Here is an 18,985-nt window from a genome sequence, read left to right as displayed (position 1 = left end):
AGTAGTATATGGGAAAAAAAAAGAGTCTGGCCCTTCATCCCTGCCAGAATCTTTATGACCTCAGATGAATATAGGAGTATGGTAAAATTATTTGGAGCTATCAGGTAAGATGTTGTGGCCTATTGATAAATAACTGTCTACAGGTCGAGACACATGTTACATAGGGTAGAATTTTTTTTTTTTTGCGAAAAAGTCTCCCTCTGTTGCCCAAGATGGAGTGCAGTGGCCTGATCTCGGCTCACTGCAACCTCCGCCTCCTGGGTCCAAGTGATTCTGCTGCCTCAGCCTCCCAAGTAGCTGGCACTACAGGCGCGCACCACCACACCCAGCTAATTTTTGTATTTTTAGTGGAAACGGGGTTTCACCATGCTGGCCAGGATGCTCTCGATCTCTTGACCTCATGATCTGCCTGCCTTGGCCTCCCAAAGTGCTGTGATTACAGGCGTGAGCCACCGCACCCGGCTTAGGGTAGAAAATTTTAAGTAACCTTCTAGACAAGGAAGTGGCAGAAGTCTTCCTTTGTAAATTCTAGTACAAGTTCTAAAGAAAGTTATGGTGATACTGTCTTTGTTTTAAGCTCAAATGATAAATTATATGAGAAACATAATATCAAGTATCAAATCTGTACAAAGCATTGTCTTTTAAAGCAGTAACAAGCCAAAGACTCCTTCCCACCTTTTCAGACATCTCCTCCTTGCCCGGTTTGCTACATATATCTTCTTCCCTCTTCTCACTTGCATGCACTGTTAGTTAAAGTTTCATGCCTTTTGCCTCATAGTTCTTAATCTTCATTTATGGATATCCCCTCCTCTTCCCAGTTAAACCCAAAAGGGTAAAATATAGCCATTTTTTTTAGTAATACCTTTACACTATTTGTTTCAGCTATGCCACCAGAAGCTATAGATTGTAAAGTATTAATTAGCTCTCTTTCTAGAGATTTTACACAGCTCAAAAGGAAGGGAGAGTGAAGTGACCTATGTCAGATCATCAGCAGCAGTGACAGTAGCAGCTGTAGTTTGGCACATAAGACCGTACTCCACACCCCATCTTCTTTCTTCCACAGTGGAAGCAGGGGCAGCTGGGGAAAAGATACATTCTGCAGTCTGAGATGGCAGCACAAGAGTTAAAAGATGGGAGTGTGATGGTAGGGTGACCATTGGAGCTACTGGTACCTTTTAGATTGGTGGAATTTATGATACTAGGGAGATTTGCTGCTCCAGTTCCTGTTTTAGTAGGCTAAGATATATGTCTCTTCTATCAGCAATTTATACAGCACCTTAGCTATACAATACTAAATTAAGCTATACAGTGTTACACTAACTGCCCTCTTTCCTCATGTTCCACAGAAGTCTTAAGTGTTTTGTTTTTGCTTCCTTTAACATGACTCTGCATTTTCATTTTCTTCTCTTATGGTGTGGCCACAATTTCTAGTTAATAATTCTTGTATCTTAGGGTATTAGGATTGACCTTTACCCTATAATGAAGAAACCCAATAGGTCTCCCTGATTTAATGTAATTGGATGATAATTTAGCAGAAAAATTACAAATAGCCTTAAATCCATTGTGAAACATCTCATTCGTAACTCCTCAAGTATGCTAATTACAGAGGCAGCTGTAAAATTCATCCAGAGAAAAAGGAATCTAGTGTACTAACTGACAGCTTCATCCCGCGAGATCCTGATGGCATACCTGCTTATTCTAGTTGTCTCTTTCAGGGATTCTCAAGGAATAAAAGGCCTTGAGATCCTCCCCACCGGCTATTTCTTTCAAGGGGCATGACATGTAGTGAAGGAATAAGAGTAACATAAGAGTGGAATTGTGATTTTTTTTTTTTAATAGGGCAATGGAGGAAAGTGAGGCTGGAGTTTAGCTCTTGGGTAAATTTGATGAAATTAAGCCTTGACTTCCTACTGCTTTCTGTTCCTATATTCTTGTTTCTTGCTAATGAAGAGAAGCTGTTCTAGTATCTTTGAGATCCTTTGAGCCGGAAGGAGGTTCTAAGTTAGGAGAAAGTACTAACTTATTAAAAAAAAAAAATAGAACAAACAAACAAATAAACTCCCTCAAACGTCTAGCCATGGATTTATAGGGCCTTATGAATCATCAAAGAGACTGTTGGCAGTATCCCCTTTATCAGCAAGCTGTCTGTAGTCTGCAATCTCTTGACAAAGCAACTTTTATATATGTATAAGTTAAATGGCTAAATTTGTTTTAGAAACATTAAGAGTGGCTTCAGGGAGCCTTCTGTTTAGTAGCATGAAGCAAACAAACCTCTTTTGTCTTTTTTCTTTTGATACTGTCCTGCCTGCCTTATCCTGAACATCTTAACTCACTAAGATACTACCTGTTTTCCATTAGCCATTCTTTTAACTCCCAACCCAGAGTTAAGTCTGTCAGAATATCATTGAGATCAGTTAACCATGAGTTTATTTGCCTTTGCAAGGCATGTCTGTTGCTAGTAAAAGCAGCAGGCACCTCATAAGAATGCTGCCCAGTCATTCCCAGAGTATGATACACCACTTCTTAAGAATGTTGCTAACACTGCACTGTTTCATATGATTCAGTTTAGAATTTTTTTATTCAATTGGTTGAAGGCTTCAAGTTGACAGTGATAATAGTCTTTCGAGTTGTCGCCTAAGTAGAGCAGTGATAGAATTCATATGACAGGCCATAGTTGCTCATTCGAGTTCAAGAAGAGATCTCTAGAGGCCACAGTGGCTGAAAAACAAAAGGAAAGTAGCCTAGATGTTCACTTTTTAATAGTATAATATGTCTTTCCTCCCTATTTTAAGGGAAAAAAGATCTCTGTCATTAAATGCGGATATAAATATTTATGTCATCATTGTTGAAATCCCAAAGAATAGACCTTACACATTTCTGTGTTCATTTTAAATGGCTGTCTTTTGTGTCCAAGTTAAATTTAAAAAGCTCCCTCATCCCTCTAAAGGTCTCACTATAGCTAGTTAGCTTTCAGCCTTGAACTCCTTTTACTCTTGCCTCCTCTTTTAAAGTCTTAGATAGTTCTCTAAGAACCTAATCAGAGTCATACTTGACCATACACTGTTAGAGAAAATGTGTATCCTAGAATTCCGGATAGTCTTTGTAGATATAAATTAAACATACAAATCGCTTGCTATATAATATGGGCGAAAGTGTTGCTGTTTTAGACAAGTAGCTGCTATTCTGTGTTTCAGTACAGAACAGGGTTTTGGTCAAATCAAGGTAGTGATGACAGAATGTCAGAACTTTACAGTAGCTAGGAGTCTCTACTCTTCATTGTAGTCATTTGTTGAATATTTTGAAAAGGCTGCTCATTGTTTTATTGTCTGTGGTAAACAGCATGAATTAGATATACTTTGGGCATAAAGTGCTCACTGAAATGGGGTCCTTTCATATGTTTTTCAGATAATATGATATTTTGGCGAACAATCTCTTCCTAGATCAAACTGTAGCTGGCCTCTTGAGAATTCTTCAGCAGGATCAACCCCAAAATAAAGAACTAACATTTTTTGAGAATTACTTTGTGTCAGCCATTGTGCTAAGCTTTCTACATGTAACATTTTATTTCATCCTTAAAATAACTTGATGAGTAAGATACTATTATCAGTCCCATTTTATAGATGAGTATGGTGCTAATATTAATGCCATTTTCCAGATGAAGAAACTGGGATGAAGTTAAATATAATTTCTTCAAGGTCACACAACTGGTAAGTGATAGAGGATTTGGACACCAGGTTTTTTATTCCAAAGCCCATACTCTCAGCCACTATATGCTACAGTCAAAGACTGCATGCATAGGCATTTGCCTTAGTATATTTTGCTTGATGTGCCTCTCCGCTCCAGCCTGCAGCAAGACTATGGGTTTCAGCGATCTCCCCTTTGCTGAGGGCAGATAAGAGTGTTACCTATCCTTAGCAAAGAGAATGAATGACCTTATAAGACAGGATTATTAACCAGAGGAATGTCACAGTCCGTTTGGGCTGCTATAACAAAATACTATAAACTGGGTGGCCTATAAAAAACAACAATTTATTTCTTGCAGTTCTAAATAATGTTGGCACCAACAGATTCAGTGTCTGATGAGGGCCTGCTTCCCTATGGGTGATAACTTTTTGCTGTATCCTCACATGGTAGAAGGGGCAAACAAGTTCTCTGGGGTCTCCTGTGAAAGGTTATTAGTCCCATTCATGAGGGTTTTGCCTGCTCTTATGACTTAATCACCTCTCAGAGACCTCCTGATACCATCACCTTGGGAAGTAGGGATTTCAGCAAATGAATTTGAGAGGAAAATAAACATTCAGACCATAGCATGGAGATAGACTTGAAAATGGATTCCTGAAATAATCAGTAATAACCATATTAATTGATGCTGAACTGGGTTAGTTTGTACCGATTCTTTATAAATGTATAGTGTTAACTTATGTATGATTTTTACATATAAAACATTTTCTTGCTGGAAGGTTGGTACAGTGTATTCTTTTAGAGCCTTAAAGTCTTCATGGAAAGACAGGGCTCTCTTGATTAAACTGGCCATACTTAAATTTTTTTTTAAAATATAGATTCCAAAATGGCTGAACTAATTTACATTCCCACCAATAGTGTACAAAGGTTCCCTTTCCTCCACATCCTTGCCACCACTTGTTACTGTCTTTTTGGTAATAGCCATTCTAACAGGTGTGAGGTGATATCTCACTGCAGTTTTAATTTGCATTTCTCTCATGATTAAAGAGCATTTTTTTCATATATATGTTGAACCATTGTTCTCTTCTTTTGAGAAATATCTGTTCAGATCCTTTGCCCATTTTTTAATTGGATTATTTGCTTTCTTGCTGTTGTTTGAGTTCCTTATTATTATAGGTATTAGCCCTTTGTTGGGTGTATGGCTTGCAAATATTTTTTTCCAATTCATGGATTATCTCTTCACTCTTGTTTTCTTTGCTGTACAGAACCTTTTATTTTGATGCAATTCCATTTGTCTATTTTTGTTTTTGCTGCCCGTGCTTTTGGAGTTCTTTCCAAGAAATTGTTACCCAGACCACTGTCATGAAGCTTTTTCCCTGTTTTCTTCCTATAGTTGTATAGTTTCAGATGTTAGAGTCTTATAAACGTTTTGAGTTGATTTTTGTATGTGGTATAATAAGATTCATTCCTCTGCATATCCAGTTTTCCCAATACTATTTATTGAAGAGATGAGCCTTTTTGCATTGTGTGTCGGCACCTTTGCCAAGAATCAATTGACGGTAAATACTTGGGTTTATTTCTGGGCTTTCAGTTCTGTTCCATTGGTCCATATGTCTGTTTTTATGCCAGTACCATGCTGTTTTGATTATAGTAGCTTTATATTTTCAAATCAAATGAGTCTGGTGCCTCCAGCTTTGCTCTTTTTGTTCAAGATTGCTTTGGCTATTTGGGTTTTTTAGTGAATTCATACATATGTTAGGATTGTTTTTTCTATTTCTGTGAAAAATGACATTGGAATTTTGATAGGTATTGTATTGAATCTGTAGATTGCTTTGGATAGTGATATGGTTAGACTTTGCATCCTTACCCAAATCTCATCTTGAATTGTAATTCCCATAATCCCCACATGTCAAGAGGCCTGGTGGATGTAGTTGAATCATGAGGGTGGTTTCCCCCATGCTGTTCTAATGATAGTGGGTTATCACGAGATATGATGGTTTTATCAGGGGCTCTTCCTTCTTTACTTGGCACTTCTCTTTACTGCCACCTTGTGTAGAAGGTGCCTTGCTTTCCCTTCACCTTCTTCCAGGATTATAGGTTTCCTGATGCCTCCCCAGCCATGCTGAACTGTGAGTCAATTAAACCTTTTTCCTTCATAAATTACCCAGTCTTGGGCAGTTCTTGATAGCAGTGTGAAAATGGACTAATACAGATAGTGTGGTCATTTTAATAATGTTAGTTCTTCCAATCCATGAACATGGTACATCTTTTTTTACTTATTTGTCTTTTTAATATCTTTTGTCAATATTTTATACATTTTCAGTGTATGGATTTTCACCTCCTCAGTTAAATTTTCTCCTGTTTCATTTTTTGGTGCTATTGTAAATGGGATGGTTTCCTTAATTTCCTTTTGGGATAGTTTGTTGTTAGTGTAGGGAAACACTATTGATTTTTGTACATTGATTTTATAACCAGCAACTTTACTGAATTTGTTCATCATTTCTGATAGTTAAATAAGCCAGTCACAGGAAGACAAATACTGTATAATCTCAATTACATGTGATATCTAAAAATGTTGATCTCATAGAAACAGAGTAGAAAGGTGATAACCAGTGTCTGCTGGGGTGGGGGGATTGTGTGGGAGGGGATGGGGAAAGGGGAGATGTTGATGAAAGGGTACACAGTTTCAGTTAAACTGTAGGAATAAGTTTTAGTGGTCTGTGGTACTGCATGGTTACCACAGTTAATGTATATTTCATAATTGCTAAAAGAATTTATTTTTAATGTTCTGATTACAAAGGAAAAGTTGGTGGAATAATGGATATGTTAATTAGCTTGATGTAATCTTTCTACAATGCATATACAAATATCAGAACACCACACTGAACCCCATAAAAATACATACACAATTATTAATTTTCAATTCAAAATAAATTAAAACAAATATGTAGGTTTCATAAAGTAGGATGCAGTATAAGTAATGAGTAAACACTAGGGTCTGATCTCGACCATTTTGTTAACAATATTACCTTTGATAATTTATTTTAATCTCTCTTAGTCTATTTCCTCTGTAAAATGAAAGTTTGAATAAATCCTTATTTCCCAAACTCTGAAAGATTACTAGAGATGATTTTAGGTGGGATATGAGATTACTTTAGGCAGTGCCTTGATAAAACATTAAACATTGAATCACATAGTGAGAAAGTTACTCCTTTTTCAATCTTTCTGATTATGTCAAAAAGAAAGTCTCAGTTTGGTATTAAGATATCTTTAATAGTTCTCTAACACTGGATAATTGTTTGGTTGTGGGGGTAGGGTTAGGGGTGAGGGTGAACAGGTACTGTGAATTTTATACTCCTCAAGAGTTTCCACATAAGAGTCACACAGAACAATGAAAGTAAGAAAAAAAAAAGTTTTACAGAAGCGAAATTAATTCCATTTCTTAGAAGGAAAAAGTACAGAAATGCTTTTTTGCTCTTTCTGTTGACCTCGTTTCCCTTGAACTTGGAATGAAATCAATGTGTTATCCAACTGGCAAGTTTGGGAAGAGGAACCAATGAGGAATAGCCCCTTCCAACTTTTCTCATGGTGTGGCCCATACTCAAGGCACTTCTTTTCCACCATGTAATAGGCTTTGGTTGACAAACTGTGCTTAGGACAGGATGGTAACTATTAGAAAGTCCATGAAGCCATAAATCCAGTTTCTGCAATTCATTGATGTTGGTTATCAAGCTGATATTTTGATTGTCATTTTATTTCTCTCTCTGTTTTTCAGTTGGTTTCAGACTCTTAGGAAATGTAAGAGGAAAAGCAATTATTACCCTTTAAAACCTCACTAATAATCTCCCTTTTTAACAGAAGTCCAGTTTGGGCTTAGAGTTTTCCATAAGCAATGGTATTCATATAGAATTTCATAACGTGGTTTTGTTTTCAGTGAATTTATATTTATGGTTAACATCTATAAAGGAAACTCATTTAAGTTTTAAAAAATGAATTGGCTTTTAAAATATTAAATAATACATATGGTACATGGATATAAAAATCATAAAGATGGTACACAAATGACTAAAATTTAGAAAATACTGAACAAGATTATTTCTAAGATTTCTTTTAGATTAAAATTCTTTTGCATGTATATTTGAATAGAATATAAAATGTTATATGGTAAACCAAGTAAAAGAAGGGATTTCTAACATAGCATGTACTATGTTATTTTCTTCATTTTGAAATATGTTGTTATTGAAGAAGTTAAGCTTTCATTCTATGCCAATTTTCTTCTGTAAGTGTAAATATCTTTTTCTTAGTAGTTTACTAGACAGTAGAGTGTATCTTTTTTTATAACATGTTTGTTGGTGATGATGTCTTTTTTAATTCATCTATTTTTCTTTCATTGAATGTAGTCTAGTCTGGATGAGAGTTTTTTGAACTGGAAATCTTGAGTAGTTATTACTTAGAGGTGAAGAATCACTGTATATACTTCCTAGCACAGTGTTCAGCACATAATAGTTGTTTTAGCTGGTTTTGCATTGCTATAAAGTAATACTAAAGGCTGAGTAATTTTTAACAACAAAAGATTTATTTGGCTCCTGGCTCTGCAGGCTGTGTAAGAAGCATGATGCCAGGATCTGCCTCTGGTGATGGCTTCTGAAAGCTTCCACTCATGGCAGACAGTGAAGGGGGCGGGGACAGGCATTGCATGGCAAGAGAGGAGGGAAGAGAGACAGGGGTGAGGAAGATGCTGAGCTATTTTTAACAATCAGTTCTGCTGAGAACTAATAGAGCAAGAACTCACTCATTACCTCTAGAACAGCACCAAGTCATTCATGAGGGATCTGCCCCTATAACCCAAACACCTCCCACCAGGACCAGGCCCCATGTCCCACCTCCAACACTGGGAATCTAATTTCTACATGAGAACAGGAGGGGGCAAATGTCCAAACTGTAACAGTAATGTTCACTAAATATTTAAACAAGTGAATGAATAAATGAATGAATAAAGAAGAAAAAAATAACTGAGTTCTCTGTCTTGAATATGTGGGCAGTTTTTGTTTCTTTCTGAAAGCTGTTAATGGAGCAATCTGTAAGGAAGCTGAGGCCTTGGGTTAATCAGAGGATAACACTTTCATATAAGTAAAATTTGGAGCTAGTTACACTGAACATGTAGAATAACCTTGTTAGGAAGAAGTTGGAAAAGGAAGGCAGCCCTACTAATTTTGCTTTTGCTTATAGGAAGCTGAATTTATGGTCATATATAAGAGATTAGGGTTTTCCTTCCTGTCTCTCTTTTTTATAACAAAAAAATTCTCCTTCTTGGATCGTTCAGTCTTCTTTTACTTACATGCATGTACTATATTTCTGATCATCTTCACCTCAAGGAAAGCACCCCAGTTTTCCTTACCTTAGGGGAGACTATTATAGCTTAATTTAAAATGCAACTAATTATTTACTCTTATACTCTTAATTATAGTTTCTTGTCTGATAAAGGTGCCCAACTCTCAACTGGCACCCTAGATGAACTGCAGTACTGATGGTGAATTTTTTTTACTACCATTTATTCAGGCAACAAATGTCATGTTTCAAAGGTTTTGTTCTAAGAATCCTAAAATGAGTTATATCAGAGGGAGAGAATATTAAGTAGAGGTTATTAGCCAATCTGACTTTCTAATAACGATGTAGTTGGCTTGATTGACTATATTATATTCCCAGATCATTTCTTTTATTTTAAACATTTTGCATATATACAGGAAAACAGAATTTGAAGACTGTGTTTTGTTCTGGTGAATACATTTTAAACATATTCTAGGTTTATTCTTTATAAGTACATTATTTCTTTAATGGTACAGTGATTTTTATTCCAATTCATTATAGTCAGAGACATCTAAACTGGAATTATTTTGTATGTTCAGGTTAATATTTTTTGTTATCAAAAATTTAACTCAGTAGTACATTTTGTGATAGCAAAATATTTCTGGTATTTTAGGGCCTTGTAGTTACTACTACGTGGTCTTTAATATGTAAAACAAACTGTAGGGGTGCTGGCTATCACATTTTGGGTTATACTTACTGGATTATAAAGGTGATAGAACATCAGTAACATTAATTTATGGAAATTTAATTCTGAAAGTAATCATAATCTGTAAAAATTAGCATCTAGGCTCAGTTTGAACTTTAGAGTTCAAGGTAAAAAGCAATACACATTCTATTATCATATTTGCAAATACAGTTTTTGTTTTTGTTTTTGTTTTTGTTTTTGTGGTGGTGGTGGTGGTGGTGTTTTTGTTTTTGAGACGGAGTTTCGCTCTTACTGCCCAGTCTGGAGTGCAATGGCATGATCTCGGCTCACTGCAACCTCTGCCTCCCAGATTCAAGCAATTCTCCTGCCTCAGTCTCCCGAGTAACTGGGATTACAGGCATGTGCCACCACGCCTGGCTGATTTTTGTATTTTTAGTAGAGGCAGAGTTTCTCCACGTTGGTCAGGCTGGTCTCAAACTTCTGACCTCAGGTGATCCTCCTGCCTCGGCCTCCCAAAGTGCTGGGATTACAGGCATGAGCCACTGCGCCTGGTGAAAATATAGGTTTTTTTTTTTTTAATTTTTGAAAAAATTTTGTGGGTACATAGTAGGTATATATATGGGGTACATGAAATATTTTGATTCAGGCATCACATCAGGGTAAATGGGGTATCCATCACCTCAAGCATTTATCCTTTATGTTACAAGCAATCCAATTATAGACTTTTACTTGTTTTAAAATGTATAGTTAAATTGTCATTGACTGTAGTCACCCTGCTGTGCTGTGAAATGCTAGGTCTTATTTTTTCAACTTTTTGTACCCATTAATCATCCCAACTTACCCCCCACCTCCCACTACCTTTTCCAGTCTCTGGTCACTGTCATTCTACACTCTATCTCCATGATTTCAATTGTATTAATTTTTAGCTCCCACAAATAAGTGAGAACATGTCAAGTTTGTCTTTCTATGCCTGGCTTTTTTCATTTATCACAATGACCTCCAGTTCCATCCATGTTGTTGCACATGACAGGATCTCATTGTTTTTTATGACTGAATAGTACTCCATTGTGTATATTTACCATATTTTCTTTGTTTATTCATCTGGACACTTAGGTTGCTTTCAAATCTTGGCTATTGTGAACAGTGCTGCAGTAAACATGGGAGTTCAGGTATCTTTTTGATATACCGACTTCCTTTCTTTTGGATATATACCCAGCAGTGGGATTGCTGGATCATATGGTAGCTCCATTTTTTAGCTTCTTGAGGAATGTCCAAATTGTTCTCCATAGTGTTTGTACTAATTTACATTCCCACCAACAGTATATGAGGGTTCCCTTTTCTGCACATACTTGTCAGCATGTGTTATTGCCTGAATTTTGCCATTTTTTCTGGGGTTAAATGATACCTTGTTGTAGTTTTTAAAATTTGCATTTCTCTGATGATCATTGATGCTGAGCACCTCTTCATATACCTGTTTGCCATTTGTATGTCTTCTTTTGAGAAATGTCTCTTCAGATCTTTTGCCCATTTTTGATTGGATTATTAATTTTTTCCTGTAGAGTTGTTTGAGCTTCTTCTATATTCTGGTTATTCATCCCCAGTCACATGGGTAGTTTGCAAATATTTTCTCCCATTCTGTGGGTTGTCTCTTCATTTTGTTGATTGTTTTCTTTGCTGTGCAGACTTGAGTCAGTCCCATTTGTCCATTTTTGCTTTGTTGCCTGTGTTTATGGAGTATTATTCAAGAAATCTTTACCCACTCCAATGTCCTGGAGATTTTCCCCAATGTTTTATTTTAGTAGTTTCATAGTTTGAAGTCTTAGATTTAAGTCTTTAATCCATTTTGATTTGATTTGTGTATATGGTGAGAGAGAGGGGCCTAGTTTCATTCCTGAGCATATGGATATCCAGTTTTCCCAGCATCATTTATTGAAGAGAGTTTCCTTTCCCCAATGTATGTTCTTGGCACCTTTGTTGAAAAGGAGTGAATGCCAATATCAATGTATAGATTTGTTTCTGGGTTCTCATTTTCATTCCATTGGTCTATGTGTCTGTTTCTATGCTAGTGCCATGCTGTTTTGGTTACTATAGCTCCATGATTTTATGCTAGTGCCATGCTGTTTTGGTTACTATAGCTCCATAGTGTAATTTGAAGTCAGGTAATATGATTCCTCTGGTTTTGTGCTTTCTGCTTAGGACAGCTTTGGTTATCCTGTGTCTTTTGTGGTTCCATGTAAATGTTATTTATTTATTTATTTATTTATTTATTTAGTAGCCACAGAGTCTCATTATCTTTGCAAGGTTGGTCTCAAACCCTTGGCCTCAAGCCATCCTCCCGGTTTGGTCTTCCAAAGTATTAGGATTATAGGCGTAAGCCACCACATCCCCATTTAAGTTTTAGGATTTTTTTTCTATGTCTGTGAAAAAGTCATTGGTATTTTCATAGGGATTGCATTGAATCTGTAGATTGCTTTGGACAGTATGGGCATTTTAAAAATATTGATTCCTGCAGTCTGTGAACGTGGAATACCTTTCCATTTTTTGGTGTCCTCTCCAATTTCTTTCATCAGTGTTTTATAGTTTTCATTGTAGAGATCTTTCACATCTTTGGTTAAGTTAATTCCTAGGTATTTAACTTTATTTGTAACTATTGCACATTGGATTATGTTTTGGATTTCTTTTTCAGGTTGTTCACTGTTGACATATAGAATTGCTACTGGTTTTTATATGTTGATTTTGTATCCTGCAACTTTACTGAATTTTTCAATTCTAAATTTTTTTTGGTAGAATCTTTAGGTTTTTGCAAATGTAGTGTCATATCATGTACAAACAATGAAAATTTGATTTCTTTCTTTTCATTTTGGACACCCTTTATTTCTTTCTCTTGTCTGATTGCTCTAGCTAGAACGTCCAGTACTATGTTGAATAACAGTGGTGACAGAGAGCATCTTTGTTGTGTTCCAGATCTTAGAGAAATGGTTTTCAGCTTTTCCCCGCTCAGTGTGATATTAGCTGTGGATCTATGTATATGGCTTTTATTATGTTGTGATACGTTGCTTTTATACTCAGTTTTTTAAGGGTTTTTATCATGAAGGATGTTGAATTTTGTCAAATGCTTTGTCTGCATCAATTGAAATGATCACATGGTTTTTGTTCTTCATTCTGTTGATATGATGTGTGTCATTGATTGATTTGCATATGCCCAATCATCCTTGCATCTCTGGGATAAATCCCATTTGGTTATGAATGATTGTTTCAATTTCATTTATTTCTACTCTGATCTTTATTCTTCTCTTTTACTAATCTTGGGTTTGATTTGCTCTAGTTTTCTGGTTAAGCTGCATCATTAGGTCATTTATTTGAAGTTTTTCTGCTTTTTTGATGTAGACACTTACTGTTACAAACTTCTCTGTCAGTACTGCTTTCACTGTATCCCATAGGTCTTGGTATGTTGTGTTTCCATGATCATTTGTTTCAAGAAATTTTTAAAATTTCCTTCTTAATTTCTTCATTGATCCACTGGTATTTAAGGAGCATGTTGTTTAATTTCCATGTGTTTGTATAGTTTCCAAAATTTCTCTTGTTATTGATTTCTTGTTTTATTTCATTGTGATCTGAGAAGATACTTGAGGCTGGGTGCAGTGGCACATACCTGTGGTCCTGACTACTCAGGAGGCTGAGATGGGAGGATCACTTGAGCCTGGGAGGCAGAGGCTGCAGTGAGCTGAGGTCACACCACTGTACTCCAGCCTGGGCAAGAGTGAAACCCTGTCTCAAAAAAAAAAAAAAAAAAACTTGATAGTATTTCAATTTTGTGAATGTTTTAAGACTTGTTTTGTGACCTAATTTATGGTCTGTCCTTGTCATACTATCTATGTGCTGAGGAGAAGAATGTGTATTCTGCAGCCATTGGATGAAATGTTCTATAAGTATTTATTAGGTCCATTTGGTTTGTGGTACAGATTAAGTCTGATGTTTCTTTGTTGATTTTCTGTCTGTCCAATTCTGAAAGTGGGATGTTGAAATCTCCAGCTATTACTCTATTGGTGTCTACCTCTCTCGTTAGCTGTAATAATATTTGCTTTATGTATCTGTGTGCTCCAATGTTGAGTACATATATATTTACAATTATTATATCCTCTTGATGAATTGATACCTTTACATTATATAATGACCTTCTTTGTCCCTTTTTGTAGTTTTTTTCTTGAAATCTATTTTGTCTGTTATAGGTATAGCCACTAGTGCTCTTTTTTGGTTTTCATTGGCATGAAATATCTTTTTCCATCCCTTTATTTTTACTCCACGTGTCTTTATAGGTGAAGTATGTTTCTTGTAGGTAACAGGTCATTGAATTTTGTGTTTCTTATCTATTCAGCCACTCTGTGTCTTTTGATTAGAGAATTCAGCTTGTTTACATTCAGTGTTATTATTAATAAGTAAGGTCTTACTCCTGCCATTTTGTTATTTGTTTTCTGGTTGTTTTGTGGTCTTCTCTTCCTACTTTCCTTCCTTTCTATTTTCCTTTTAGTGAAGGTGATTTTCTCTGGTGGTATGTTTTAATTTCTTGCTTTTTATTTTTTGTGTATTCATTGTATGTTTTTTGATTTAAGGTTATGAGGCTTGCAAATAACTTATAGCTCGTTATTTTAAACTGATGACAATTTGGCACTGATTGGGTAAACAAACATGCAATCGAAAAGAAGTCTAATAAATACTCTGTACTTTGTCCCCCCAACTTTTTAACTTTCTTTCTATTTATATCTTACGGTACCAAGTATGTCTTGAAAAGTTGCTGTAGTTATTTTTGATTGGTTCATCTTTTAGTCTTTGACTTAAGATAGCAATAGGTTACATATCACAATTACAGTTTTATAATATTATGTGGTTTTTTTGTGTACTTAGTATTACCAGTGAGTTTTGTACCTTCAGATCATTTTTTAATTGCCCATTAACATCTTTTTTCTTTAAAATTAAAGTATTCCCTTTAGCATTTCTTGTAGAACAGGTCTGATGTTGATGAAATGTCTCATTTTTTGTTTGTCTGGGAAAGTCTTTGTTTCTTCTTAAAGTTTGAAGGATGTTTTCACTGGATATACTATTCTAGAGTAAAAGTTTTTTTTCCCTCAGTAGTTTATGTCATACCACTCTCTTCTGGCCTGTAATGTTTCCACTGAAAAGTCTGCCGTCAGACATACTGGAGCTCCATGGTATGTTATTTATTTATTTATTTATTTATTTATTTATTTATTTATTTATTTATTTATTTATTTATTTTGCTGCTTTTAGGATCCTTTCTTCATCCTTGACCTTTGGAAGTTTGGTTATTAAATGCCTTGAATGGTAGTCTTCTTTGGGTTAAATCTGGTTGATGTATAACTTTCTTGTACTTGAATATTGATATCTTTATCTAGAATTGGGATGTTCTCTGTTATTATCCCTTTGAATAAACGTTCTGTTCCTATCTGTCTCTGCCTCCTCCTTAAGGCCAATAACTGTTAGACTTGCCCTTTTGAAACTATTATTTAGATCTTACAGGCATGCTTCATTGTTTTTCATTCTTTTTTCTTTTGTCTCTGTTGACAGTGTATTTTCAAATAGCCTGTTTTTAAGCTTACCAATTCTTTCTTCTGCTTGTTGACTTTTATTAAGAGACTCAGTATGTCAGTTGCATTTTTCAACTCCAGAATTTCTGCTTGATTCCTTTTAATTGTTTCAACCTCTTTGTTAACTTTATCTGATAGGATTCTGAATTCCTTCTTTTTGTTATCTTGAACTTCTTTGCATTTCCTCAAAATTAGCTCTCTTGAATTATCTGTCTGAAAGGTCACATATCTCTCTGTCTCCTCAGGATTTCTGGTCCCTGGTCTCTTATTTAGTTTGTTTCTTAAGGTCATGTTTTCCTGGATGGTCTTGATGCTTGTGGATGTTCATTGGTGTCTGGACATTGAAGGTATTTATTGTAGTCTTCACAATCTGGCCTTTTTTGTACCTGTCTTGGGAAGGCTTTCCAGATATTTGAAGGGAATTGGGTGTTGTGATCCGATTTTGGTCATTGGAGCCATATCTACAACATTTGGGGGCACCCCATGCCCAATAATGCTGTGGTTCTTACAGACTTGCAGAGGTACTACCTTGGTGGTCTTAGATAAGGTCTAGAAGAATTCTCTGGATTACCAGGCAGAGACTCTTATTCTCTTCCCTTACGTTGTCCCAGACAAATGGAGTCTCTGATTCTGTGCTCCAGGCCTCTTGTAGCTGGGGGAGTGGTGACAGAAGCACTTCTGTGGCTGTCACCACTGGAACTGCACTAGGTCAGACCTGAAACCAGCATAGCACTGGATCTCACCGAAGGCCCAGTGTAACCACTACCTGGCTACCTCTTGTATTGGCCCAAAGTTCTAGGGCTCTACAATGAGCAGGTGGCAAAGCCAGTTAGGCTTTTATCCGTCGCTTTAGGACAGCGAGTTCCCGTGGGCCCCTGGCAGGTCCAGAGATGCCATCTGGGAACCAGCATCTGGAGTTGATAACCTTAGAACCCTACCTGGTCCTCTGTTCTCCTGCAGCTGAGCTGGCACCCAAACCACAAGACAAAGTGCTTCCCACTTTTCACTCCGCTTTTCATAGGCAAAAGAGTTTCTCCCTGTGGCCACTGCAGGCCCACAGGGATTATTGCCAGGCTATTGCTCATATTCACTTAAGGCCCAAGGGCTCTTCAGTCAGCTTGTGGTGAATGCTGCCAGGCCTGGGACTTGCCCTTCAGGGCATTGGGCTCCCCTCTGGCCCAGGCACATCCAGGAATGCCCTACAAGAGCCAAGGCCTGGAATCAGGGATCCCCAAGAGCCCACTTGGTGCTCTGTTCCATTGTGGCTGAGCTGGTATCCAAGTTACAAGACAAAGTCCTCTTTACTCTTCCCTCTCCAGTGCTCAAGTGGAAGGAAGGAGTCTCTTTTGGAGCTGTGAACTGTGCTGTCTTAGATTAGGGAAAGGGTGGCATAACACTGCCTTAGCCACCTCAGCTGGTGTCTCACTAGGTTACATGCCCCGTAGGTCTAATGGCTTTTGAGCCCAGCCCAGCACTAAAACTTGCCTGGAAATTGCAGTTCCTGTGTCCTAGACTGCTTTTCAAGTTTATTTAGGGCCCCAGGACACTTTAGCCTATAGTGGTAAGGCTTGTTGAAACACAGGCTCTGACCACTGGGATGGACATTTCTCCTCTGGCGAGGGCGCATCTAAATTCTCCCTCCATGGGCACTGGCTGAGTTCTTTGCTAATGGCCTGGGTGTTGCTTGCCAGTTGGCCTGGTGTTGCTTTCTGCTGTGACATGGCAACACTGAGTTCCAGTGCAAAGTCCCACAATCACTGCACTCGCCCTCCCCCAAGCACACAGATTCTTTGCACCGCATGGCCACTACATGGGGGTGGGGAAGGGGTGGCATAGACAATCCAAAACTGTCTTTCCTACTCTCTTCAGTGCTTCTTTCAGCAATACGAAGTTCAAACCAGGTACTGTGATCACTCACCTGATTTTTGGTTCTTGTGAAGATGCTTTTTTGTGTAGATAGTTGTTAAATTTGGTGTTCTGTGGTGGGGGCAGCGATTGGTTGAGGCTTCTATTCAGCCATCTTGCTTCATCTCCCTACAATAGATTAAAAAAAAAAAAAGACTTTAGAATTATCTAATTTTTTTCTTTAAAAGATATAGATGATTGGGTTTTAATTATAATCTTCAGGTGTTTCCAGAGTCATTGTGTTCTGTCATGAAAGTAATGCAAGAGCAATTTGCTGTAATGAAAAGCTAGAAGCCTTGAGAACACTTTATTTTCTAATTCCAAAACAATAATAAAAAATAGAACTTTGCTAGCTGGCTGTGTCTTTGTCATTCTTTGATGAGATACTTTGAGTTCTAGATACCATGAGGTGTTGATATGACAGCATGTTATGACAGAAATTTTTAGAAAAGACCAGAGACTTGAGCGGTAGACTAACCTGCTTGTGAAATTCACCTCCGTCACTTTTGCTCTGGTATTTTGAGCAAGTTGTTTAACTTCCTTTGTAAAGTGAAGATTATACTTCTTTCGAGTTGCTATGAGGATGAAAGCACTCAGAATAAGTTCTTGTTGAATGGTAGATGTATAAGGAATACCATGTGGTAACAATTATATGTTTTGATATTGTCAGGTGAAGTGAAGGACAAAAATGTTCAAGTGGTTGAGCTTCCTATTGTAGACAGTCTTCATCCCCGTCCTCCATATTTACCCTTGGCTGTACCAGAAGACCTCGCAGATCGACTTATACGAGTGCATGGTGACCCTGCAGTGTGGTGGGTGTCTCAGTTTGTCAAATACTTGATCCGCCCACAGCCTTGGCTAGAAAAAGAAATAGAAGAAGCCACCAAGAAGCTTGGCTTCAAACATCCAGTTATTGGGTAAGACTCTGATTTTTTCTTCAAACTGTGATATGTAGTAGTTAGGGTTATATATCTTTACAACATATTGTGAATTTTACAATATATAGTTCAATTTTTATAGTCCCACCAAAGAACAGAGGTTCTAGAGCTATCCTAAGGGCACATGGAGACTATTCTTTTTTTTGTTTGTTTACTTAGAACAGCTGAGAAAGTTTCTTGGTAGTGCTCTATTACTGTCTCCAGTGCTCCTCTTCCTTTGCTTCTTTCTCCTCTTATCACAGCTCTCTTTTGGCTTTTGTTGGTGTTATTTTTGAAATAGGGTCTCACTCTGTCACCCAGGCTGAAGTGTAGTGGCTCACTGCAGCCTTGACCACCCTGGGCTCAAGTGATCCTCCTACCTCAGCCTCCCAAGTATAATAGCTGGGTCTACAGGCATGTACCACCATGTCCAGCTTCTTTTTATTTTTATTTTCGTATTTCCCACCCCACATCTTTCCTTGTGTCTTAGTCTTCATATGTAGAGAAGTTATTGACCCCATTCTAAGTGTTAGACCTAAAGAAGGTACATGTGAAGTCAGAATATCAAATCGTATTTCTTCTCATGTAACTTTTGATTGAAATTCAGTGGAATCATTTGTTCTGCCCACTTCATCTCTGTAGAGCACACTGAACAATTCCAGTTTCCGCAGAGAAAGGGTGATTATGAAGGATGTGGGAAGGAAAAGATGATAGAATAGATTTCCATATGATTGTATCCACATCTGGATTATAGTCTGGAATGCAAAGCAAAGAATAGTCATGAAGATGGCAGAGTAACTCTAGTGAAATCAAACCTTCACTCCAGATTCATAATAAAAAAACTGGCCTTAGGCTTGGCCTAAGGC

General features: G+C 37.1%; 1 protein-coding gene across 6 annotated transcripts in view; it reads left to right on the top strand.

Moving 5' to 3' along the window:
• The window catches only part of FUT8 (fucosyltransferase 8 (alpha (1,6) fucosyltransferase)), a 342,950-nt gene that overhangs the window by 303,425 nt on the left and 20,540 nt on the right, over positions 1–18,985 (top strand). For all 6 annotated transcript variants that reach the window (XM_011949753.1, XM_011949756.1, XM_011949751.1 and 3 more), the window contains one exon: positions 17,873–18,119. In XM_011949753.1, coding sequence (XP_011805143.1) covers positions 17,873–18,119 — 247 coding nt within the window. The remainder of the gene's footprint in view (positions 1–17,872; positions 18,120–18,985) is intronic.

The sequence above is a fragment of the Colobus angolensis genome, unplaced genomic scaffold, assembly GCF_000951035.1.
Source record: "Colobus angolensis palliatus isolate OR3802 unplaced genomic scaffold, Cang.pa_1.0 Scaffold3, whole genome shotgun sequence".
Taxonomy (NCBI): domain Eukaryota; kingdom Metazoa; phylum Chordata; class Mammalia; order Primates; family Cercopithecidae; genus Colobus; species Colobus angolensis.
Note: the sequence above shows the minus strand (reverse complement) of the source record. Positions and strands in the feature narration are given on the sequence as shown.